This window comes from Nesoenas mayeri (assembly GCF_963082525.1).
Source record: "Nesoenas mayeri genome assembly, chromosome: 6".
Taxonomy (NCBI): Eukaryota; Metazoa; Chordata; class Aves; order Columbiformes; family Columbidae; genus Nesoenas; species Nesoenas mayeri.
In genome coordinates, this window is record NC_137545.1 from 8,964,369 (window position 1) to 8,991,199 (window position 26,831).

Sequence of the window (26,831 nt, forward strand, 5' to 3'; positions counted from 1 at the left end):
TGTCTGTGACCGTGAAACTAAAGTGTCCTTAAGGTCAATTATTGACAGTATTAGAAATCTCAGCTGAATTCAGTTTGACGCTGAAAGTGTGCAGCTTTCTGGTCTTTGCTATAAAAATGCTGGTCTAAAAATAAACCGCCGTGCAGGGATGCTGAAGGCAGGGGAGCAAATGAAGAACTCGTGCGCAGAACATAAGGCAGCGCGCTTGGCTGATCGCGGAGATGGTATCATGTAGTAATGCTAACCGTGGCGTGAGCGAGGTCGAGGCAGGAAAGTTTTGCACTAGGTAATAATTCCATTGTAAGAGGAGAAGGAAGTAAGAAAACTGAGACTCCGAGATAGACATCGACCTCTTCTGTAAGTGTACCAGCGGCTGGACTGCCACACTTCAAAGGGTACGTGCCATAAACTCCCAAGTAGCAATTGGGTGAGGAATTTTATGCTCCTGCAGTGTGATAGCTAAACTGGGCTGTCCTTGTGCAGGGACTGTTGGAAATTGGAGTTAGGACTGCATAGGCAGCATAAGGAAAATTGCGTTCATGTTTAATTAGGTGTTTACCTCATTTAAAACGGCAGAAAACTCACGCAACTTGAGACCTGACTGCCTGATGCCAGAAGTTAGAGCATCTTCTTTGCATGGGGCTTATCAGCCCTCCTCATGAGAAGGATATCCAGTTATTGTATACTTGCAATTCCTAGGTCTTCCCAAGTGCCATTATGAATGACATTCCCCACATTCTTTCCTTTGCTGGAAGGAGCTGATCAAGCTGGGAGATTGGGAGCTGCGAGATAGCCCAACAGACTGGAGCCTGAGCTTTCTCTTCCTTCTGCCGAGGGTTATTCCCAGCGTGGTACCCCCCAATCCAAAGAGATCTGTATGGACATCTCATCCTCCTTGCTGCCTTTTTACCCTAGCAAGAAAAATCCTCAGTGTCTGCATTTGCTACAGCAACTTCAAAGAGCAAGTTAGGCTGTATTTAAATAACAGAAATAAAAAACAAGCATCACATTCTTGGCAATAATTTAGACTTTTGCTGTAAACTATCTACATTCCCTGGGGGATGAGGTGTCCTTTTGTGAAAATCTGTTCCGGATTCAATATGTTTGACAATTTCTCTGTGCGACTACCTTCAGTTTTTCGTTTTGGTGGTGTAAACGAGCAGACTAATGTGTGTGCTTCTAAGTACTCAGATTGTTTGAAAAAATCAAATCAAAATAACCTCTTAAGTGTGCTGGGGACTGATGAGGCTTGCATTCCTAGTATTGCAACACAAGGTGTTCTCTGTTCTAGACTGTAAATATTTATCTCTTGTCAAAGCTGAACAGTTACTATTGGGAACTGATCTGGCATGTGAAACAGTTTTCCTTTAGGAATTTGTTTCCTTTTATTTACAGTGTTATCGTATATTTAAATTCCAGGGCCTCAGTGTATAGCTCTGAGGCTCGTTCTTAACACCGGCAATGAAAATCTAAATTATCACAGCCTCTGAATACAGATAACTGAGCTCTGGGCACACGCTGTAGCCAACCAAGAGGCGTGGGTGTGAAATTCAAGCAAACATAGGGAAAGGTAGGATTGTTTTCATGCAGCTGCAGGACTAAGGAACGAAAAGGACCGCAGGGAATTGTCACCGGCTGCTTTCTGGGCAGCCGGGAACTGGTTCCCAGTGCAGTGCCTGGGATGGAGAGAGCACGGATTGACCGTAGGTTTTCAACAGTCTGGCATTTTGCAATCGCTTTGTCGCAACCCTTCTTCAGGAGCTTCAGCAAGTTTTGCTGGGTGATCTCCTGTTAAATTGCTGTCTGTTATATTTACCACAGGTGTGGGGAGATCTAGAGATGGTTTCCTGCAAGTGGTAATATCTGAATCCTCGCTGCTGGCTGCAAGTCCTGCTTTTGGACAGTTGTAGGTTGCTTAAATCTCTGCAGTCGCTTATATCTCTGAGTAAATTGTTTCTGTTGTATTGTGCCATATGTAGGAAGCTTATTCATCTTGGGAAGGTCTGGGTTTTTTTGTTTTTTTACATCTTCCTAGCTTTTGTATGTACTTATTTTTTGATACTGGTAGTTGCTGAACTTCTCTGTGCTTGTTAGGTTGCTGACTTCGCCATGTACTTCATCTCAGAAGAAAAGCCAAGGGCTGTCAAGCAGATATCCTAGTTGGAGTACTTATTTTTCTTCTTTTAAGAAACAGGCTTGTTGAATGAAATAAGTTACTGAAGCCGAGTTCGGTCCCTGCCATGGCAGGGAAGAGCTGCTTTTGCTCTTGCTTGCAGAATGTACATTCCATGCTATATCCAGCACTGGCCTTTGAGCTGGTGTCTCTGATTCAGAGGCTCTGTTGTTTTTATATGTATGTATTTATTTCACATACATGGATTTCATATAAATATAAATAGTTCATATATAGTTCATATTTTCATATATATACACATGTTTCTGCTTGGTGTGCCTGCCTCTCAAAACTTCAAGGACAACAGATGGGTGTCCAAGTATCGCCTTTTGAAACAGCTTTTAACAACTAAGTTTATCATCTGCTATCAAATCACGGAAACTTCAGTTCTTGTTCTGCAATATCTGTGTTCAGGGATGCATGGTGGATGTAGCCTTTATTTTCTCCTCTCTCTGAAATCTTGCATGAAATTTGCTGTTTGTGACTTCTGGACAACAGACTCTCCTGTTTTGTGGAAGGGTTTGTAACTGGTAATTGATGCAGTGTTTTCAGAGTGATTTACAGCTTTATGTAGAGTTTTATGTTATAGTACTTTCAAATTAGACTGCTAAAAGGTGGATGTCCAAAGTTATTATAAATACTGTGCTATTCAAAGTTAAGCAAATTTTTTTTTTGATAGAAACCTTTGTTTGGTATTTCCTTGAATGAGAAGTAAAGCTGTCTTGGCCAAAAGAACTCTTCTGTATTGTTCCATGCTGGATTCATCTCTTGCTTTAATGCAATATATTTTAGCAGAATGGCAGTGGATTCTTGCATTTTTGGTGAAAATGTCTGCGTATTTACGTATTTACTGGCTTCTGTGCATCTAGATACGTCAGCAGCCTCTGCTCCTTTTCACTTGATCTTATCTCCTAATTCCATTGCAGGAAAAAACTCTTACCAATCTCCTTCCCCCGCCCCAGCCTTGGAGGACTCTTTGAGGTAACAGCGAGTCACGTTTGCTTTGCAAGCGGCCACGTACTGTTGCTAGAATTGAAAATTGGTGCCAAAATGTATGTTTTCAGAGGTGACTGCAATGCGAAGAAGTTGTCTTTTGTAGTGAACTGTAGCTCTTTGCATTGCCACTGTTTTCCTACAGAAAGGTGGTTACCAGTGTTGGCTATCAGGCTATTATTTTTCCTCTGGCATAACGTAACTTGTGTTACCATGAACATAATGATAAAGAAGATTTGTGCAGATCAATATTTAAAAACAACAAACCCAAAGATTATGGAAGCATCTTGAATTCCTTGCTGTTGATTTATTTGGAAGCATTGGAAGTATCAGGGGATAAAGCGAAAGGGGATTCAACTTTGGTGGCTCACGGCAGCTCACCTTGGAAGCCGAGCAATTCCCCCGGTGTGATAGCCAAAAATGTTAGCGGGGAGTTTTCAGGAGGATATTTGGGAGCATGCAAAGGTGCAAAATCTAGAAGAGTGAATAAAAGACCCTGCGATGTTTTCATAATGGAGAGAATTCTGAAGATGGACAAAACCAGGTTTGAATTACTTCACTTGACTCCTACCCTGAAAGAGGAAGAATATTTTGTCCATGTTGTTTAGTGTGTAAAGCCATAAATGGCTAAATAAATTTTAATCTAGGTCATAGAAAGTTAACGGAATGGGAATTGTTGTGTACTTAAGCTGGGGCTCTAAGGCTTCCTTGAGGATATGGAATTGAAGCTGGTGCCTTACAGTGTTTTAAAATCTACCTAAAAAACCACTTATAGCAGATACTGTATCAGTCCTTAAAATATGTCCCGGTTCATGTGGCTTTACAATCCTCTTTTCGTATTTCAGGAAACAATTCTGGTTTGTCTTGCTGTGTTCATGTTGTGCAAAGAGACAAAATGGGCTATATAAAATGTGGTCTAAATCATAAAGTAAATGGGGCTCTTCCTTCACCCCGGGTTAAAAAACAGCCCTGGTGTTGGAAGCAACACTGGGTCAATGAACTCTCCAAAGTTTGATGGCTTCTGTCTCTAAATGTGATCTGCAAGCGCTGCTTAAGTGGTTTTGTCCTTTTTTGTTTGATGGTGTTATCAAACAAATAAATAAAAACCAAGCCCAAAGTAATGAGTAATGTCATTTGTTCCTTCCTTGCTTTTCTTGCTTGTCAGCTGCAATTTTGAAATAATTGACCAATTATTCTTGTTGCTTGATATTGGTCATTGCAGATTTAACCCTACTTAGAGTGTTTCAATATAGAAATTTACATTTTTCTGGCGATTGAGTTTATTTTCTATTCCAGCCGTGTTTGTGGCTTGGGAGCGTGACTTATAATTTAAAAATGGAGTGAGTGGAAAACATGGAACTCCCGTGGATGTAAAGGCATATATGTTTGTGTCACCTTCCCACAGGGATCGTTGCCCGTTCAGTTACCAGCAGATTTGTGCTCTGGCAGATAATCTGGGGACTGTGGCTGTGCCCAGGGCTGCCCCGTGTCCCCAGGGCTGGGAAACCTCCATCCCAAAGCAGCCTGTGTTAGCAAAGGGGGTTCTCTGCATTCTTCCAAAAGGAAAAAAGTAAAATAAAAAATATCACTGCTAACGTGTCACGTCTCATTTAAAGAACAAAAATCTAGCTACCGTTTAAAATTCTTTACATGGTAAAAAATAAGCGTTGACTTAGCTTTTAGTATTCCATCAGTTACCTGGATTTTGGTGTTTGACTGCCAGCTCTGTCACGCTTGTACGGGAGTATGTCAGCATCACTTTTCATATGCTGATGATGAGAGGAGAAAAGGTTTTCCCAACAAATAATTTAAAAAAAAAAGAAGTTATATTGCACTTTAAAGGCAAAGTTGTATTTTTTTTTCTTTTCAATGCAGTGTTCTTTATGTTCGTATATAAAACTTGGGTTTAAGTGATGCCTTAGTTAAGACCGTATGAGTAAGAAGACACGCAAATACATAATGTGCTACAGTTATGTGCTGTAATGTTTTTTGGCTGTAGGAAAACAGGTACATTAAAAGGAGAAATGGAAGAGTAACACCACAAGTCCATGAGGACCAGGCTCTGGATTAACTGCATTGCTGTGAGAAGTGCAGTGTTTTGCGAGCAGTATTAGCATCCAGTGTATGAAAGAAGTAATAAGACATATTTGGATTTGTTTTATTCTTTTTCCCCATGCCAAAAAAATTTGGGTATCTGTGTTGTGGATTAAAAAAGCACAAACTGTTGTAATATCTCTCTCTCTGTGTCACTATTTTGCAGCGAACAGCAGAGGGCTAAATGTCCGCTTGAAAATGATGCAACTTGTTTGTGGAGACCTTGAGGCATGTTTCTTTTCTGCCAAAGGTCAGAACTTAAAAAGCAGGGTGCTAGTAGGTGGGAATGGCAGTGCGGTTAACATCCAGTGTTTGAGAACGTGCATAATTAAGTTTCTGGTTAAACTTAATGCTGGTTAAAACTAGAATTGTAATGTCAGTTCCAAGAGAAACTTCTTGGGGAAATGTTTTACTAGACAAAAGAATTGCAGGAGTTATGTGACAGGGTTGCTTTAGTGTTCAGACTAAATTATTTTCTTTTGGTAATCAGATAGCATTCAATTAAAAATAAAAAAAAAACCCACTAGACTAACTTTAAACAATGTTTGTTCTTTGAAAAAAAGTCAATATTCTTTTTTCCAAGTTAATTAAGTAATTAACAGTGATTGATGACACATGTACTCAGCTATTTTGTGCTGGTAGACCAGATGGGTTAGGCAGAGCTAGTGACCAGTAATTTTGATTCTTTGTCAGAAAGAACAAGAAGTTCAGATGTGGGCTGTAACAGCTGAAGTACATCAATAGGAAAGGTAAATGTTTTTTCTCTCTGCTTTTCCCTACCTATATATAAGGATTTGAAAAACAACCCTAGGTAAAGAATTGTGGGTTGTTCGTTTGTAGCAGTTGAGAAAGGGTGAAAACGTGGTTGTTAAGCTGACGGTTTTCGATTGCTTCCCATAGCTAATCACATAAAGGCGTTGGGGTCCTTTTTTTGGCTATCTCAGGTTGTTTTGAAAGAGAAAGGAAGATTGTGTGTGTGTGCACAAACAGGTGAAGAAAATAAGGCTGTTTGAAAGCTCCACTATTGAGCAAGTCTACAGAAAAATGGTGGCTGGATCCATGAACTTTCTATCATGACCTGATTGTTCCCCCTTGGTTCCCCTGAGGGAGAGGGTTTGGTGAATACCTTCGGTACAGCACACTGAGGACAGAGAGACCTCAGCACTACTGAAATGCTATAATGGGACTTTAGTGGTGCAATGGTAAGTTTTAAAATGTTGGAATACATTCCAAGTTTCCCGAACTTTAATTTGTGCTAATTGTGGGGGGGGGAATCACCTTGTTGAAGGGTTGTGTTTAGATCAGACTCTTGTGGAGTTTGCGTGAGGATGCTTCGGTCAGTGCAAGGATCTTTCTGTCTGCTGGTCACACAAACTATTCCTGGCACTGAAAAAGCTACTAAGGGGATTTCAGTTTAAAAGAATACACCATTTTTTTATAAGTTCTCAGTCAAGTATTTCAAAAGAGTTTTGATTTTTTTCTTTCTTCTTGGTGCTTCTGAATTACTGTAACTAGGGTTATCTACAAGGAAGGAACGCAGAAATGAGATAGATATTGTCCATAAACTCCCAATATTCCTTTACCTTCTGTCAAGCACTACTTGCAGCTACCTGATTTGAACTTTCAAAGGTTGAAATACTAGGATGGAGGAAAACCATGCGATGGGGGAAGAAGAGGGCTTCAGAAAAAGCCGAGACAGTAGATTTTTATAGGTAACTCTGCCCAATTTGTACCGAGTCCTCCAAGGCTTCGGTAGCAGCTGGAACAGGCTCCCGAGGCAGACTTTTATCCTTTCTCCCTCCCACGCGGATCCATCTGTGAGACTGCTTGTTCTTGCTGCTCTTGCTGAGAAACTGGATCGAGCTCAGAAGCATCCTGCTCTTTCAGACCCTCTGCCAAAGTCTTACTAGTCAAGGAGGGCTCTGTAATCCTGCAAATCTACATATTCCCAGGTTTTACACGCAGTCAGTTGCCTTTCTGAATCTGCAGCTCTTCTACAAGCTGTGTTCCCGCTTGACGCTCAAAAATTTTCCCAAGCTGTTGACCAGTTTAAATTGGAGCTCCCACGGAGCGAACATGAGGTGGTATTTCCAGATTTGCTCAGGTTCCTGAAGATGATCTTTTGTTCAGAGTCTTGGATTACTCATGGGAGGGTTTAGGTCCGCTCGTCATCCGCTTGGTTGTTCCCAAAGCCTTGGTTTTATTTTGCTGCTGTTGGTATTTGAGATACCTGCAATGCTGCTTTGACAGCAGTACTTTTCGAGGTTGAATAATAGAGGAGATATCAGCAGATCCCCTCATCAGCAATATTACATATTGCTATTGGTGTGAAATCTGTGGAAATAGAAATAATGTTAATACTCTTGCGTAGCAGGAGAAGGGCCACAAAAACTTCTGGGGTTTCATGGTGGTCACCAGAAGCTCCAAGGTTTTTCTTTTTAGGATGTGGAGGCACCTTCAGCTGTAACTGTTGATGGAGCTGGTACTTGTCACTTCTATGGAAACAGCCTTGTACCCATGTGTTTTCAGTTTGGGCGAGTGTCTCATAATTTGGGTTTACATGACCAAAGTGCAAGGGCTGTCACCAGGGATCAGTTTGAGCAACAGACTTTATTTTACATGACTGAAAAGGACCTGGGAAAGGCAACCTTCCTTAAGGAATTGGCATGCTGTGGGCATTAGTAGTGGTCTGTTTCTTGACAATAAGAAACAAAAGGGTATGAAACCGTAGAAAGCAATTTTCCTTGATTGTTTTTTGTTGAGAATTTCTGCTACGCGTAATTAGATTAATTATTTCTATATGAGTTTGCTACCCTTGAATAGCTGTGTGTTAGTTCCCCATTAATAAAGTAGCTCACAGTTAGTTAATAGTGTCTTGCTAGTTGTGGCTGTTGTTAATTTTGTTTTTTTTTTAATGATGTCTGATGGTGACTTCAGTGCGCATATAGCACTGCTTACATTGTAAAGGCTTGCTTAACAAGCCACTGCCTGAAATAATAGCAGGATTGCTCCTAAAGCAACTACCAGTGACTGTCTAGCAATGTATTATAGCCTTCCCTGAAGAAACTGGGTAAATACAGAGTAGGTATCAGTTATTCTTGAAGTCTTAATGTATATATACTGTAATTTAACACTTAGGACAAATGTGGTTAGAGATTGAATCTCTCTCCAAACATCATACCGTATAAAACCTGTCACAAAGTTAGAACGTGTAGTGTGAGCATACAAGCAATAAACCTTCACAGCGTGTATTTGAAAGTGGAAGTTTAAGGGAGAGGCGGAAACATAATATTTGTTCTACTGTAGGCTGCCATGTGAGAGTAGCACTTGTAATGGCTGGCATTGAAATGTCAGCATTTGCTAAACAAATGTACTACGTTTTAATTCCTTGAAGTGCTGGGTAGTGATTCTGTGTTTCTTAGATGGTTAGTACGTTTGAATCATTGCGTTGAGCTTCTGGTCTTAAAGGTAGGTACCTCTGGTTTTGCAAGATACAAGTATGGAAACAAGGATTTCAGCAAAGACTGGGTGCTCTGGTAATAAGGGCTACGCTGGTCAGTCTGGATCAGTACTGACTGCAGCAGGTACGTACCTAATACGCTGTTGGTGAGAAACTATTTGTAACAGCTGGATTAGGTGGGGTTTTCTGTTTAACTGTTAGTTATACTGTTTTAGCTGCAAAGAAGGCTTCAGATACTCAAACTGATTTTGCTTGCCGTTCTTCTTCCCTGTGGATTCCTGAGTGCTGTGTAAATACTTCCACCTGCCACTTCACCCAGGTGTTTTCTTCAGCTTAATGAATGCAGGTGTGCTCACCACTTGTGTGGTAAATAATTAAGAGTTTGGTATGGATTTCAGTGCAATATGGAAAGTCAGAAGGAGTAAACTTTATATTTTGGAAGGCGGGACTGTCATGTCAGCGTAGGGCAAAGAGTTGAGTTGGTTTGGTGACTCTGCAGGTGGTTGTGTGGGTGGGCCGTGGTGACACTTCTCCGAGACACTTTCTTGTGAGCCAGTGACTTGTCTCATGGGTTTCCTGGCCTTGTGCAGAAACACTTAAATATTTGTTCTATTTTCTAAGAAATTTGTCCACTTGCTTTTGGAATTTGGGAAAACTTCTGGTTTTTCCTGCACCCTGAGTCAGATGCTCTTAGTGCAGCTAAGAATGAGCATGTAATGCTCTCTAAGAATGAGCATGTAATGCTTTCTTCTTCAGCTTGCCTCTTGAAGTATATTGTATATTTGGAAATGGAGGGGCAATGTCCAGATTTACACAAAATATTAATGATTTTGGAGGAACTTGGACTAATACAGCAACACATTTGGTGTTCTGTTTTTATTTTCTCTTGTTGTCATTGTATTCCAGTTGCTCTTCTGTCCACAGCTGCTCTTTAAGCCGATGATGTATCTTGCAGCCTGCTACTCCTGCAATACGTGTTTAGAAACAGAAACACTTGTCTACAGACGGTTAAAGCTCTTTGACAGGATGCCTGATTATGTTTGAGGCTTGCAAATATGTTTTCCAGGAGAGCCCTATTTTGAGTATCACTGGAACTGCAGGAAAACCAGCACTTGTGGAAGTGGACAACGCTTGTGAAACTCGGTCTCTTGGGACAGATTCAGCAAAGCTGTATTCTGCTTGAGAAGCAGGGGTGGAAGTGATGCCGAAGGATTGTGTGGGTCCTCGGGATTCCTGCCGCTGTTTCTGTCATCTTGCAAAGCGGTGACTCTGGAGCCGTGGTCCCCAGAGAGAAAAATCAACCCAGGAGACTGTTTCACGCTGCCTCTGCTCTAAATAAAGATGCACTAAATCATTTTGTGGTCACAGGAAATAATTATTTTTTGTTTTCAAACTGCTATATGCCTCTCCCTTGTCCCCTCCTCCTTTTAGCTATAGATCTTAAATTGGCTGTATGTTATAAACAACCCCTGAAAAGCAGAGGTAGCTGCTTTTTTTTTTTCCCTTTCTTTTTTTTCCCCTGTGGGTAAAGTTCGGAGTCTGTTGTCAAAGGAGAGATTTAATCAATACGCTCCAGCAGAGGCACTGCTGGAGGGCTGTGGGTCTGTGCAAAGCACGTCCGTGCTGCAGCATCGAATCCTTCGTAGGCTGCGTTACAAGTAGGAATCCAAGCAAGCATCAAGGTGATGTTGTCACTGTCTTTTGTGGAGCACGTGGGGTTAAATTTAATGCCGTTTGCCTGTTAATCTTTCCTGCTACAAGGCAGCGTCTTCTGCAAAGCATTTTAACATTTAGGGGTATGAAAGACAGAGCAGCTTTCACTGGACTTGCAAATAAACTTCACAGCGCAGCGCTGTGGATTGTACGCCTGTGACTTTCACCATGTTTTGATAGAATGAGTCAGCAGGCAGCGAAGTTTTGTTTAACCGAGGTTTTCAAGTGATCTTGTCAGCTGGCTGGAGTGTTGCCGTCTGGGGATGTTGATGGTATGTGCCCGAGAGGGCCTGCAGATGAAGTGAGGTCATCGATAGCTGGGTATTCTGAAGCAACCAGGCTGACTTGGCTGAAAACAATCTTGAAACTTAATCCTCAGGCCAAGATTTTTATCTTGGCTTATGTACCGTAGCAATTTAAGGTCTGAAAAATAGAGCTTTGTAGATAAAGCTCTACCATAACTGTAATTACTGGTTACTGCACATCTGTACTTGTGACTGGTAGAGTGGCACATCTGGAATGGGCTGAGAAGAGGAAGGGGAACATTCATACCGTCAAAATGTTTATATGGCAAAATGTCTGGAAATGGGAGACTGTTGGGATTACTTACAGCTCCTGTGCATAGGTGGTTTGTTGGCACATGTGTTGACCCAACCTGTTGATTAATTTGACACTTTTATTCTTTATAGCTTCTGGAGGAAGCAATTGAAGCATCACAAAAGTAGACTCGTCCCTTCCGTGACATAAATGACAAAGGGTCTGCCTGCTGTATTGTTGAGGACCAAATGTGTTGTGTGATGAACTCACTGCTGATAGATGAATAAGAGAAGAGCTAAAATGACCAATAGCACCTTTAATATAGGGAGGGTATATAGTTAGAGATGACGGTTTGCTTAGGCACTGAAACAACTGAGAAACAAGGGACTTTCACTGCAACTGCAGCTTCTCAGTCTATCTCATACTGTATGGTCACTGCAGATATGGAGGCTTGTTATCAGCTGGTGACAAGGAGGTGACAGCACACTCAGGCCGTGGCTGCCTTTCTGAACCTGGGATGTGATGAGGATACAGCTGCAGATGCACCAGCCTGCATGGTTTTAGGGAGCACATGCTCTAAAGCATACCCTAGTAGAAATAGGCTGAAATAAATAGGCACTAATTTGCCCTTCATGCTGACATTCCAGAGTATTTTAAACATCTAGCAGGGACCAGACTCTGAACAATTCTCTCACAAAGCTCGATCACACCAGTGCGGATGCTCTTGGGCCACCCTTTGCGCCTAGGGAAGGACTCCACGTGAAGTGCCAAAGCTGGCATGGTCACTATGACACCGCTGCTTGTCTGCCAGGTAATTTCACCGGCAGGCAATCCTGCGGCTCGTTCGGAGATGGCAAGCGGAGCAAAATGCTCCTGTGGCAGCCGCCGTCTGTCTCTTGTTCTGCTCAGCGCTTCCGACCACAAGCACGGGGCAGCGGAACCTGCGATCCCGCTCCCCCCGAAAAAGGAACGTGAGCTCCCTGTCTGGCCAAAATACTTGAAGTTACTCATGAGAGGATCATGCTGCTATGAACAGGTGCTCATCCCCATTGTGTGCAGCGCGTGTCTGTGTTAGCAGATGATACCTGGGTTGGATTTGCTGTTCTTACAGCTGAGATGTGCAGGCCAGAGGTGATCGTCCTTGTCTGCGAAGGCAGTGGAGGAAAACTAAACCAAGCACTTATTAATTATTATTATTATTTTAAATGAGATAATTTGCTTTGCAAACCCCGTAGACCTCCGAATACCCTAAGCCTTAGGGGTAGGCAGCATTTTGTTTCTCTTAATTTGGGAACCGCTTTTGTGCGATAGTGGCAAAATGACAAACTTGCATAAGAATCGATGCACACAGGGGCTGAAAACAACTCTTGACCACTTTGGAAATGTCACGTTGAACTGCGTTGAGATCCATGCAAGTGGTAATTGAAAATAAGATTTTGGTGGATAAATAAGCTGGAAAATGATTGATGTCTGTATCCTGGGCAGGTCTGTCTTGCTTATGCTTTATTCAGCCTTCTAAAAGAAATCTAGGAATTTAATTATTTTTTTTAAAGTGTAGGTGAATTGCATGTGTAGTTTGTTCAATGTGAGCATGGTTATTTTGTTGTCTCTCCTCTTCCCAGGCACTAGTGCTGCTAAAACATGCAGAATCTTAATGTTCTAAATTTATCTAAATTTAGATAGACCTTTGGGGGAGTAAGTGGGAATAGGTAAACTGGTGATACTGTTAAATGGATTTGCTGCTAATGTTTTTGGCCTGTTTCTTTGGGAAATACATACACATCTTCTCACTGTTCATGTTCTATACTTCATTCTTGCAATGTGAAAATGAGTAGACAGAAACCTATTAACTCCATTCCAAGTCCTTCTTGTCCACAGCTGAGATTGCGTATGCCATAACATTACCTGCTGCCTTTATTGGTGATAAGTGATAAAGTTTTGCTAATACCTGGTCTAAGCTGACCTGACTTTTCAACAGGATGTGTAATTTAGTGGAACTGGAAGAACTTGAACGTTTGGGATGGCAGAGACCTACAGGGATTAGAAATGACACTGAAGTAATTTCCTCTTGAACTTGCTGCACAACATGAAACAGTGTTCCAGATCTCTGAAAATGCAAGATATGCAGAGGAACTTGGAGAGTGGTAACGCTGAGACACTTAGGATAGAGAGAAACAGCCAACTGAATATATATATTAATTAGTGAAATACAGCAAGGAAGGCCTCTTTGTTCAACAGCATCTGCTTGGGCCTTGTTCTGCAACCTGGGCAAGTGCCATTATAAAGCAGGGCCTGTCACAGTTGTCAGTGGTGGTATTTAAGTCTTAGACCTGGTTGTGCTGCCTTATTGGAAAGGAACGTGAATATCAGAGCATAAGAGTTCTTCCAAGAATAGATGGGACTGCTTGAAACGTGATGGCATAGATAAATTGTGGACAGATGCTCATTGTGCAGTAGGAGTTACTACGATAATCATCCTCCTCCCAAGGGGTATTGCCATCTCTTTGGTCACCAAACCCTCAGATCTGATGATTTTTTTGATGCAAAGAAGGGAAATAACCTGTGGCTGTGAAATATTTAATATAAAGGACACAATTTTAACGTGCCTAGGTAGCCCTAGCTGGTAGCGTGTATCAGTGGCAGGTCTTTCTGTCTATGTATGTTAAAACATAACTCTCCCTGAGACACCCTGCCTGTAAAACATGGCTATTTAAAAATACTGGATGCCACTTGGTATAGTGCCAAAAAAACCCAGAACCCCCCAAAACTGACCTTCAGGACACCTTGCAGAAGGTTATTTTGGTTAAGTGTTGCTGGTTGCATCATAGTCACCATCTCTGGGGGCCTCTGAGACAGAAGTTCGTATAAGCTCTCTAGCATATCTATTGCTTTGCTATTTTTATTTTTTGAGGGAGAGAGGGTTATACTAGGTTGCTAACTGCATTTTTTTCACCTCTCTTCTTCTTCCCTCTAATATACAGCTTAAAAATAATTTGGAACGGTGGATTTTTTCCCCCCTGGGGCAGTATGAAGTTGCTTCTTAATAATCTGTTGGAGGTTTGGGCAGAGTGGGAGTGGAATTGATTGTGTGGGGTTTTTTCCTTCCTGGTCCAAGAACCACTTCTTGGCACCACGGCGTTTTTCTTTGGACTTCTTTGGGGAACAGATGCGTGAAGTACAGTTACCACTCATACATATGGCTTTTAAAATATGGAAGCTGTTGGACTGAAGTGGCTTCATATGGTGCTGTTGGAGGATCGGAATTAACATGCAAGTTTGGGTTTTTAAGACTTGTGCAGTTGCAAAGTTGTTTTTTGCTTTTTTAATTGTTTCTTTATGCTGTTAAATATTAGTCTGCATTTTTAAGGTTATTAAGCAAAATTACATCTGTATCTCTGAAAATTACTCTCTTTGCAGCCTTTAATGCCTAAGATAGCATCCTAGTTTAATCTTTTCTTCTGGGGACAAATATGTTACATAATGTATAATTTAAAAGACTGTAAATCTTAATTCTCTAATGTAGATGTATTTTTTCTTTAATTGCAGGTTCCCACTTTGAAAGCCATTAGAAGATATTCTGCCACCCTATTGGATTACTTCCTATACAACTCAGCATGCCACTGTGCCCTGGATTTTACAAGGTGGCCATGATTTAATCCCCACTTCCAATTTCCATGTATTGGTGAAGCATTGGAGCTCTTTAGAGCTGCTGTTACTTGCGTGAAAACTCATCTGTCTCGAATCCCGTCTCCAAAGGACTAGACGTTACTAGCAATGAGCTCCCAAAGCCATCCAGGTAAGGACAAAACCACTTTAAATCTAGTAATGGCAGCAAAACTCCTTGTTTTTGTTGCATAAACAGACTTTTTACTATGTTGACATGATAATCCGGTCCCTCTCGCTATACTACCACTTTGAAACCAAGACTGAAGGTGGTGAATTGTGTTGCTGTGACCAGAAATTGAGGGAAATATTGCCATTTTAGGTTTCTAATTGTCACGCTACATATCGCTGAACATCGTAGGTATTTTTCTAAGATGTTAAGCAGACGTTTAATTTGTTAAAACTATGCTGATAAGTCTTAATGGTATGTAGCATACTTCTAAGGAATGCTCATGGTTCTGCTGGGGTGTCTTTATTGATACTTAAGAAGACTCTTTTACTTTCAAAGTACTTCTCAGTAGGAAAGAAAAGTTTTACTGGAACAAGAGTCAATCGATCCATCTCAATGTTGTCTGGGGGATTATCCCTAATGTGCCTTGTAATTTAAGACATACAATTCATCACTACAAAATGGCACATTTCTGACTGTCAAGAGGGTCTGTAGATACTCAGTTACCTGCTTTCCAGCTCAAAGTTGTCTCATACATTTGTATTTAGTGGCCTTTGGGTGACTTTGTGTTAGGCAGAGCTGTGTGAGCCTTTGCTTTGGAAGAGGGATTTTAATAGTGCTCTGATCTGCCTACTTTGACTGTTTGAGTTTATGGTGAAGAAAATGACAGGTAGTCCAATGACAGGGCACATGAAAGTACTTAGTTAACTGTGTCTTTGAGAGATTACTTTTGTGACTTCAGTTTAATGAGTGTTAGGTTAACAGTCAAATAAGACCGAAGTGTTAAAAGCCAACTAACAACTCCTAAGACTTCAGGAACTGCATATATGTGGGGTAAGAATTTTACATTTGCTTCAGAATTACTTCTAGCAGCCCGCTTGTGTTTCTGAGGCTGGGAGCAAAAAATGCTGCAGTAAATGGGGATGCTGCAGTATTGAAAACCTGACCCTCGCATAGGAACTGAAATGAGTTTATAAGTCTTTAAAGTTATTGGTATTATCAAAAAGAAAAATTCTGGTTTCTACTTCCATCATGTAGCAGTTTCTGAGATTTTGAAACTTGCTCCTGGTACCATGGGCAGTTGGGAAGCTGAGTGTGTTTGTGTGAGTCGAGTGTGTGTATTTAATCACCTGTGATGCATTTCTTGCAATGTGATGTTTTTTGAGAGATCTGTTCTTTGAATAAGTGGATAATTGTTATTTTTTATTACTTTCGCATCTCACATGTGAGACTGAAGAGCTAATGGCTGCCTGCTTTTTTCTCGTGGTGGGATAGGCTAAATATGTGCCTGTATTCAAAAAACAACAAACAAACCTGACTTGGTATTGCTTTAGATCTTAAGGAGCAGCTCTCTAGATATGTGGGAAAAGGGGATGTCCTCCATAGAATCATACAATCATTTTGGTTGGAAGCGACCCTCAGGATCATCGAGTCCAACCATAACCGAACTCTAGCATTAAACCATGTCCCTAAGAACCTCATCTAAATGCCTTTTAGACCCCTCCAGGGATGGTGACTCCACCACTGCCCTGGGCAGCCTGTTCCAATGCCTGACAACCCTTCCCGTGAATACTTTTTTCCTGATACCCAGTCTAAACCTCCCCATAGTTGGGCTTTCTGTTGATGCTGGAGTGTTGGAAGCTTGCTGCTGATTTGTCTTGTTTTCCTTTAATTCATCTGCTAGCCCCCCCCTTTTTTTGGTCTTTTTACTGATTCTGCTACTTCTGCTCGATTTTGATGCGAAGGAAAGAAAACAAAGCAGCTCCTTGTGGAAGAAATGTTTCTGTAATGCTAAAAATTGGTTTGCACGGACTGTTCTACTAGCTGTGTGTAGAGTGGCTCTCACCGAGAAGGCTGGTCTGAGCAAAACCTGGGGAGGGGGCAGCTCAGCTGGGTGGCTTTGGATGGGCTTGTGTTATCTGCTGCTGTTCCTACACCTGCCTCACCCTTCTCACATAAGACCTTAGAGCTGAGGGGTCTGGGAGGGCTCAGAACTGAAGTTGTGACTACTATATGAGTGTTTGGTAGAAAATAAGACAACTAATAGGGTAAAGTTTTGTCTACTCTTGTAGTTAGCTCTTTCAAACATAAACAAACTGTTGCAGTTTTATTATTTACAAACAGCTTAGACTTCCTATTGACATTAACCCTTGAAGTGAAGGGCATGTCACAGAAACTCAAGGCCCATCTTCACTGGAGATCATTTAAAGGGTGGAAAAAAAATTCATAAAACTGAAAAAGTGAAGGGGATGATCTTGTGCTGCTTTTTACAAAATGGTGTTTTGCAGTTAGGCTTTGTATGAAAACATTTTTGAACAGTGTCAACATCCACAAAGTCTTATTTCTTATCAAATGCCTTTGGGAAATTCTCCCTGTGCCCTTTCTAGGCATTGGGTTCTTATTTTGGTTGTATTTTCAAGTGCTGGATTGAAATTCTACAGTTTATCATGATGGCTTTTTCCCCTGGTTTATGCTGTGGTTTTCTTACTGCTTGTTTCTCTTTTAGAGTCAGTTTTATAATAATTGGTAGAAATATTTTCCAAAGCTTGCCAAAGATGACATCTAGACTTCTCATGTCAGTTATGATAGCTATTTTGATTATATGGCTACAGGTAACTATTACTAATGATGTGCATTGTTTAAGGGAAGGCTCTGGCTTAACTCAAGAGCCTATTAAACCTCGCTTCAGTGGATACAAGCTTTCTTCTCTAATCTTCTCCAAACCTATTGCTAATGGGATGTTTTAGAAACAGTGCCATAAAATTGTTGCAGCGTAGATGAATGAAAGTGGTTTGGTGTTTTTCCTTTTCTTTTTCTTCCCCTCTCCAAAGCTCTCTTGTGAGAAATGTTGGTTAGTGAAGGCTTCTCACTGAACAAGGTGAAAATTTCGAGAAGACTAAGTTATCTAAGAAAAGTACGACTTCCACCCCATCATTCTTCCCCCATCACTGCCGCTTCTTTTGTTCTATTTTGGAGTAAGCTTTCTCAGAGAATAAGAAATAACTTTTGGAGAAGTAAGAATACCCATGTAGGAGAAGTTAATCCTCAAGAACTTCAGATGTGTAAGTCAATCCGTCTTGAGCCCTAGACGTAGGTTAAAGACCTTGGCCTTTGTTTTCTGGGTCAAAGGCTCTCTCTGCAGTCTATCACTTGAGCTTTGGGTTAAGACCAGCAGCTTTTGTGAGCTTAATTTGCCACAGAATCCCATGTGGGTGCACAACGTGCGTGAGGAGCAGGAGAAGCAGGTGGGCTGATGGTGCTTGTGGCAAGAGGGACACGGTGTGCCCATCATGGCCTGGTACCCACTGCTCTGGAGGAACCACCGGCTCCCTGGAGGTGTCGGTAGGTTTTGTGCATTCCTTGGCAGGAGTGGGAGTCGCTTTGGGTGGAAATGCAGGACAGGGAGGGTGGGGTGGCAGGAGGACAGGCTTTCTCTGCAGTGCCGGGAGGATGAAGCTGCACAGACCTGGTCAAGAAAAAGCTCTGGGGCATCGTGTGCCCTTTGGCTTTGGGCAGAGGAGTCGCCGCTTCTTCCAGTGTTGGAACAAAGTTGGAAAAATAAAGCTGAAATGGTGCTATAAAAGAGCAAGTTGCTGCAAAGGATAATTAAGAAAATTAGGCTAATTAAGATAACATGTAGGATTATGACAGTGCTTAGGGGGGGCGGGCAGGGGAAAGCATGTTTACTTTCACTTCTTAACCTGTTGCGTTGCCCACAATTTAAAGCTACCGTATGACACCTTTGGTGCTGATGCTGCTCGTCTTACCCAGACTGGCTGGGTTGTGAGTATGTCTGGGGTTTATTTCTTTTATTGACCTTAAAAGATTTCTTGCCATCACCTTCTACCTTCCACCTTAATTTTCACTGGCTTGAGTTTTGCTATCACTTGGTTCTTTAATCAGTAAATATTGTTCTGCTGATACTAGTTACACATAAAGATCCATTTAAAAAACCAAAACACTTGAACTGAATCACCCAACTGATTTGTATTTGTTTAAGGTTCACTTTCCTTTGTAAAAGCTGAAAATCTCCATGTTCAATGAAGCATTTTGTTTATGAAATGTTATCTTACATGAATTAGCCAGTCTGATTGCGAATGCTATATTCTTTCTTCAGAGCTACTCTTGCGGAGATGCAAATTTTATTTACATTTTGAAATGCTGAATGTTGTGATAATTAGGAATATTGAAGTTTAAGAATGAGCTGGAAAAATCTGCAGCAGCATCATTAAGACTGAGAGGAGGTACCAGAAAAGGCAGAAAGCTTCTTGATCATATAGCGCTGGGAAAATGAGTTAGCAAGTCATGTGCTGCGATTTGCTAGATTGATAAGTACTTTTGTATGGCATCTTATCTGCCGAGTGCAAGAAGCCGCTCTCCTTTCACGCTCCGTGGCCCAATGAGGCATGGAAAGCCATTTCGTGCAGTATATGTAAGAGCTTTCCCTGTTAGTCTCTCAAACATTTTGCACCATCCAATAAATATTTGATGTGTTCTCTTTTTAAAGATTAAGAAGTTTCTGCGGAGACGCATTTCAAACCGGCTTTAAATGACACTGACCTACTTTCTGGCGGTAATGAGTCTGTTTCTGTAAGTTATCTGGGGGGCAAGAGCATTCTATCAATAAACATAAGGACTAGAGGAGTAAATTCCAGTCCTCCTTCTGCAGGGCTGGGGCACAACTGGTTCTGGAAGAACATCCTGTATCCCTCCTTCTTCCTGCCCGTGGCTGAATCGTTCTAGGCTGGGTATTCAGGCTCCTGTTTACAAGTAATATGCTACTCGCAGTTATCCTTTCCAGCAGTAGGGAAAGCATCGAGCTGGAATAGGAACTCGGTAGCAAGAGCGGCCGCTGTGCCCCGGAGCCGTCACCCTGAGCAGTCTGGTCTCCCAGGTTTGGGGAAGACTTGGAGGTTGGTTGAGAAGTAAACTCGGCAACAAGACCTGGCAGTAAGAAGCTTTAGTTCGAAGAGCTGCAAACCCTTGCGGATGGGAACTGGGCATGTCTCCGTTTTCTTTCTTCAACCTATGACAGAATCTCTACTCCACCTCTGTTCTCATTCTTATACACATGTGAGCTGAGCCTGTCCTGGATTTCCTCTGAGAACAGTATCATTTTGAAGACTTTGAAAGTTTAAGGCTGCTACCGTGAAACCTGTGAAGTTTTCACTTTCTAGAGCATCAAATAGTTGAAGCTTTCTATACAGGATTTTTATTGTACCCTTTAAAGAGAAGAATTGTTTTGTGCTTCAGCTTGGGGTTCAAGTTGAAGTTCCTTCTAGGTCAGTGTCCCTGCTAAGTACGTTCTTCTCATTTCTACTTTTTCTTTAAATGCAGTTCTTGCACTTTGGAATTCTTTAAAAGCCTGTTTCTGAAGTAAGTTTTTTAGCCTATGATATATCCTGCAGTGTAAAGATGAGAAGCAGGTACTTATAATGAGAGGCAGAGAACTCTGAATTATTTTGAATGAGGTACAGGGTAGGAAAAGGGTACAAAAAGATTGTACTTTCAAGTCTTTAAAAGTTGGAGATAGTCCTTGAGACCTTGCATCTCACTTGGAAAGGAGAGAAGCCTTTTTCTATATGGCTACTGCATTTGTGTTATTTGCTTTTGGTCAACCTCAGTTTGACCCATACCTTACCACATGTATACTTCCCTAAATTAAATGTGTTACTGGACTGCAACGAGGAGTATATTCTCAGCTTTTATTCTGAATTATTCAGCTTGTCTTACTCGCTCCAGGCTCTCACACTGTTGAGGCATGTTTGTGCGCCTTTGATGTGGTCAGATCAATTAGGACAGAGCTGATGTTGAAGGAACGTTTCAGTCATCCCACTGATTCGGAAAGTGATTCAAGAGCAGGGACAGAAAATCCATTTATTCTCAGATGGATGTCAGCCATATGTGGCGTTTTTCATCCTTCATGTCTAGGAATTTGGCCATCTGGATACCTGTGCTTTGACAGGTATTGCTTACTCACCGCAAAAGAAAAAAATTGCCTTATTTTCCAGAGCTCTTGGGCAAAAGCTTTTGGACTTCTCTTTTTTAAGAAGTTTTCATATTGCTGGGTTGGGAATAAGAGTGGAGAAACAACTGCAATCATGTTTCTTCTTTCAGGGTAGTCTTTAGTGGTTTTTTTCATCTCTTAACATCTGTAGAAAGTGACTTTATAATTAGAAACTAGCCAGCAGTGACTGAACATGGAGTACCTGACTGGAGAAGGAAAAATTGTGGACGTGTTAATTCTCTCATCTTTCAATAAAGGCTTGACAGGTCCCTTTCCCCCCATAGGTTGTGATATACCATGAATTTCCCCTCACCCTTTATTCTTTTCTATTTAGGCTGTTAAGCAAGAAGGGCCTGTGGAGTGCTCTGACACCTGCAAGCTTTGACGTACCAAGTGTAGCGGTCAAAAAGTCTGGATGAAGTGCGGAATACTTTCCTTGGCCGAACTTTTTTTGTCATCAGTTACCAGGAAAATTAGATGTTTTACCTGCAGTGCCCTTGTTTGCTTTGAAATATTCAACAGCTCTTGGTGTCCCTCCTGGGAACTACTGTCACACTTTGGCTAAATGATGTTTGATAGACTGGTGTGCTGAAATGTGGAAGTAAATTTTCATCTTTTCAAAAGGATGAAGCTAATATTAAACTTTCCACCTATTGAAAGCTGAATTACATACGGAAAAATACTCGTGGGTGTTTTTTGAGATCCTTCTGTCTCTGATTTTGTTCAAACCGAACTAGATGGAGATGACTTAATATCTTCTTTCAAACAAAAGAAATACGTGCCGATTGGCTGTAACCATTTAGGAATTTTTTTTTCTTGGAAAAAAAAAAAACCATGATTCGAGCTTAATTTTTAAATGGTTCAAGAACAGATAAGCCGTTTTTAAAAGCCCTGCAGGACTAGACCATATCCAGCAAAACCCTGGAAAGTGTTTAACTTCCCTAAGGGTGGTACAATGCGTCCTTCTGACTGTGAAGGCCTATCCCTTGTCCACCCGCATCTCTGGAGAAACTCCGCTTGAAGGTACCACCGGTGCCACCAGTTTTTCTGGGTGTTATCACAAGCCCGTGAATTGGGGTGCAATGGAGCATCGTTAATTCTCCTTTGAACCCCAGCAGCGCAGGCTTTGCCAGGGAATCTGCAGACTAGACTTAACTTTTCCTGTGTTTGTATCTGGTCCGTGCAACTTTGATGTAGCAACATCGGATTTATTTTGAAGGTCTGAGTTGCGGAGTCTGAGTGGATTCTGCAAGGCTGTGCAAGGTGAGCCAAGCATCTAGCTGTGGTACCTGGGAAAGAGGATAAGAACAGGTAAGATGGTGGCAACAGTCATTAATATATCCTCTCAACCTCTAGTCATGTGTGACTCAGAGTGTTCTGGGGGCTGAACATGGTCAATTTTACTTACTGGTCCTTTTTTTCTGTTCTGTCATCTGCCCAGTTGCTTTTTGAAGCTGCTTAAGCTTAGACACTTGCAGGGAATTGCACAGTTGGACCTTGCTGCATGAGGATCATCGGGTTGTGTTCTTCTGCTTGAGAGCTAGAGCGGCTGAAATCAATGTTTTTGAGGGTCTGCTGCCTTCCACACCACTGAGGAGTGCGGTGGTGGCATCTGAGCTCTTCGCTGTATGCACCAGAGCTGGGTTCTGGGATACTGGTGGAGATAACTTGTATGAAACTCTTCCATCAGTTGTTTTGCACTTTTTTGGTTGTACCAAAGGCTGAATAATCCCAGCACTAAAAAAAAAAACAATGAAATCTTTGTGTATTGATACTTGTTGACTTGAACATGAGCATGTAGGATTTTGCCAGTGGTACCTTCTTCTCCTAAGGATGGGAAACTCTCCCTGTGCTGCAGCTGGGCTCTGTGGTGGGGCTGGGATCGGGATGCTGGAGAAATGACAGATGAATTCAAAGAAATCATTTAAAAAAAAAATCCTTACCCTTTCACTATTCAAGAATCTATGTGCTCATTTTGTTTGTAGCTGTGGTGTTGCCAAACCACATAAATAGCTTTACAGGGAAAACTGGAATAGGAGTGAGGTCCAGTTTGTGAGCTTTGAACTGTGGGCCTTGACTTCGAGTACTCATTTTGTCTGAAAAGATGGCTGCTGTAGTTGTGTGACCCCATCAGCCTTCAGGTAATACCAAGGAGCCTCGGGCTTTGCTGCCTTCTCTTGGCGGTGTATTCACTGCGTTGTGTATTTTGAATTTTGATAGATGTTGCTGTCCATGAACTCCTGTGTAATGACACTTTGCTGTCAGGTTTCACCTTCTGATCGATAGGCTGGGATCAATGCAGTCACTCGTACGTGCGGTCATTTAGGTGTACAGCTGGTCAAGCTGGGAAATAGGTAATGCCCCTTGGGTTAGTTTATCTGTTGAGACATCAGAGGGCTTTTTTTTTAACTACTCTTATAAAGTTGATACCAGTATTTTTGATCAATTGACAGTTTTTAGGCAGAAAACTATTAAAACCTGGTGATTTTAAGGTAATGCACGGAGAAGGATTTTTTGCTGTTCTGTTTCAATGTTCATGACTTGTACTTTCCAGTTAATTTTCCCTTTAATTGTGACATTTGTTTTATGCTGGCTGTTTTACACATCTTAGTTTAAAAGCTTTTCTTCACACTGATGTGCTCCTGTTTTATACAATGCTTGAGCTGCCCTTGTGGGAAAACATAAAAGCCTGAACTAGTCCAAGCTAATACCCCTCTCTGGTAAAAAATAACCCAGAACAATAAGAAGACCAGAACTCATACACCAAACTCGGATTGTCCATCCAAGTATTGAATCTTTGACACCTGTCACTTTAGGAAAAAAATCTCTGAAACTTCCAAGTACTTGCTTTATTCTAAATAAGGTACCACTGGTCTCACCCAACCTTTGCCAGAGAAGGCATGTGATCCTTTCAGCTTAACAAACCGAGAAGAAGGGCTTTGGCATCTGTTCCCTGCCAGCAGCAAGTATCTGATTGGCATTAGATTTTTTTTCTTTTCTTTTTTTTCTCCTTTTTTCCCCTGTTTCCAGCAGGTGGAAAGGAAGGCCTGTTCAGCATGCTCGTAACTCCTGACAGGTTTATCGTGATGGCTTCTTGGCAGGTAGGGGTGATGCTGTTCGTTCAGTCTGCCTGGAAGATTCTTGGCGTTTTTCTTTAAGGTGTAGCTTCATGCAGTAGGTTTTTTTCAAATAGGTTATAGGACTTTTGCCTCTGGTTTACTTATTTGTATCCAGAATTGCAGTAGGAAGCCAGTGACCAGCTCGCAGGGTCAATACACCTGAATCACTGCGTGCACCTCCCCAAATGCATTTGAGACAGGGTGATCTGAACAAACGTAGCATCAGTTTATGCCGATAAAGGTTTGGGAACATTCTGAATTGGTCTTCTCGTGCCTTTTCTTTTTCACAAGGAAAGGTATGTATAACAGTTCTGTTTGGGCACTGGTTTCTTGTCATTTCCAAAGCCTTTCTAAAGGAGCTGCTATGTGAAAGTTGCCCTTTTAATTTTTATTTTTTTTTATGTAACATTTTGTTTTATTTTGGTTTGGTTTCTTTTGATTGCATTTGTCCTGCAAGACTTCAACTTGTTGTTTTTAGCCGTTCACTGGAGCACTTTCTAACCGGGTGCTTAAAGAGAATTCCTCCTCCTCCACTGATTAATTTCTGGCATGGAGCATGAAATAGCTCTTGCGTCAATAAATCGTCACAACCTTTGCTTGTTTCTGTCAGCAAAATACAGTTGGACTCTAACGTGCCCCAAAGTAGGGCAGAGGTTGCTAATTTTGCAGCTGCAAAGTGGTCAAGTCCAGGAGAGCCCCGGTGATGTGTGTGCTTGGTGGGATATCAGAGCTGCTGCGTTTTGGGTTACAAGTTGCACATCTTTCCCCCCCCGCATTAATGTTATAGCTTCTGGAATTGTATTTTATATAAAAGATATTGTTTTACAACTTAGAGGATAATGTTTTTAGGTGCCTTTGTGTAATTTACTAAAACAAACGTGCGCGCTTTTAATACCTATGAGCAAATGCCTTTCTTGCCGTACCTCCATCGCTTGGGTGATGTCTGTGCTAGTTGTGAAATGCTGATTGCCAGACTATGTTACCTTGGTACTCCAGGCTTTGCTGATGTCTTCAGTGAACTCGAGTGCTCCTCGCACCTATTTACCTCTTGCTGTCTGGTACGTATCAGCTGTTTCACAGCTCGGCTGCTGCAGTCCTCTGCTACCTGTGGGTTGTCACATTGGACACGCAGCCAAGCTCAGAAGAGCATCTGTGATGGTTCACAGCAGTTCCTGCTCCATGATCTTTGGAGAGGCTGCTGGGTGAGCCTGAGACCTCGTTTCACTTCATCTCTGGTCACTTGGGAAGGCTCGCTTTTGAGCTGGTTGGTTTTTTTTATCCTTCCGATAATCCTGCAATGCAGAGCTGCTGTTTGCTTTTGTAGGGAGAATACAGATAGCGTTGCACAAAAGAACGGGATGTTTTAGGGATATTTGCATGAAGTAATTGGGCAACAGTTACTTGATCTTTAGATGTTCTAGCAGTCCGATGGAAGAAACTTTCTGCAAAGCCATTTGCTTGAACAACTGTAGTTGTGCAAACCATGCTCTGATTGCTTCAAGAAATGCAAGGTAAGAAACCTCGTAAATGACTTAGCAGGTTTTAAACATAGGGCAGAGCTTAATTTTGGGGAAATCTCAGTATTTATTAGTAGGAGGAAGAAAACTTGGATTTAATTGCAAGGATGATGGCACATTTAAAGAATGGCATTCTGGAATTCTTGAAATGTGCTGTCGTCCTTGCTATCTGTGTGCCTGTTGCAGGTAAGAGATCCAGTTGCAAGCCTAATTTTAGAAGAAGGAAAAAAAGAATTACAACAGGAAACTAAAGCAAATACTCATCACTCATCTTCAAGTTGCTTTTCTGTTGCAAGAAGCAGTGTAAGGTGTTTTTGTTGTTCTCTGAGTGAAGTAAAATCCTTCTCTCCATAAGTTTACTATTGCTGGCATAATAGCAATGACTCAGTACTATGAAATGTTGTCCTGCTGATTAAGGCACGCTAACAAAATGTGTATAAGTGATGGATGTAGATTTAAAGCCTTTTTACCCCATCACAGAGCAGCTGCAGTTCAGCTCTTCAGAGTCAGTCTCTCTGTGTTTTGATTCTTGTAGAGAAGCTTGAGGGAGCTGCTCAAGAGGCTGAAATGATCCATGTGCAGCCGCTCGCCAGCGCAAATCAGAGGTTGGGATGAAACCTGCCGGTTCCCTGACACTCCATCGGTTTCTGCTTGGAGAATGCCCTTGTGAAACAGCCTGTCGGGTCTTTCTGGAAGCATCTTCCTCCTCCCACTTGCATCACTGTACCAGTGCCCCCGCAGCTCCCTACCTGTAAATTGAGTAGTTGAGCAGACATGAGGGACCAAAGGGCAGAGAAATGTTAAGAATATTTCTGCAGTTTAGGTGTATGTTCTTTTTTTGTTCTTGTAATCTGTGTCTAAATACAAACAAAAACTGCTGGGGTAGGGGAGGGAAATTCCTAGGCATCCCACTCCTGGATGAAAGCTTTTGAAGTTATTTTTGCCGATTTTGAGAAACCAGCTGTAGCAGCTATCAAACAAACTGTTTGTTTCACAATAAACTTGTGTAAATATTATTTCTGTCCTTTGAAAAACAATCTGTTGATCCTAATGCCCGTGTCAGCCAACTGCGCGCAGGAGGAAGCCTGAAAGGGCAAGCCCTCCTGTGATTTGTATCTTAAATTACTTCCAGAGAAATAATACCTGTCTATTTGATGAGAAAGCTGTTCACTTCAAGTCAACTTTTGTTGCTGGAAAGTGTGGCCTGTTCTTAACTCCAAGTAGGGATTTGACAAGCTGTCATTTTTAGTACAAGAATATTGATCTTGTGCCAAGTGTTGGAGTTACAGCATCCATGTCTCTCCTTTCTCTTCCTCCTCCTCTCTTTTAGGTGTAAAGTAATATTCATAAAGAGATGTACATGTTTTGGTCAAGTTTAATGAGTAT

At 41.6% G+C, this 26,831-nt stretch overlaps 1 protein-coding gene across 1 annotated transcript in view; it reads left to right on the forward strand.

Annotated features, from left to right (window-relative positions):
• The window catches only part of HDAC4 (histone deacetylase 4), a 227,995-nt gene that overhangs the window by 10,599 nt on the left and 190,565 nt on the right, over positions 1 to 26,831 (forward strand). Inside the window, 1 exon segment of the mRNA XM_080347184.1 lies at positions 14,517 to 14,766. Within this exon segment, the coding sequence (XP_080203310.1) occupies positions 14,745 to 14,766 (22 nt within the window). The 5' untranslated portion in view covers positions 14,517 to 14,744.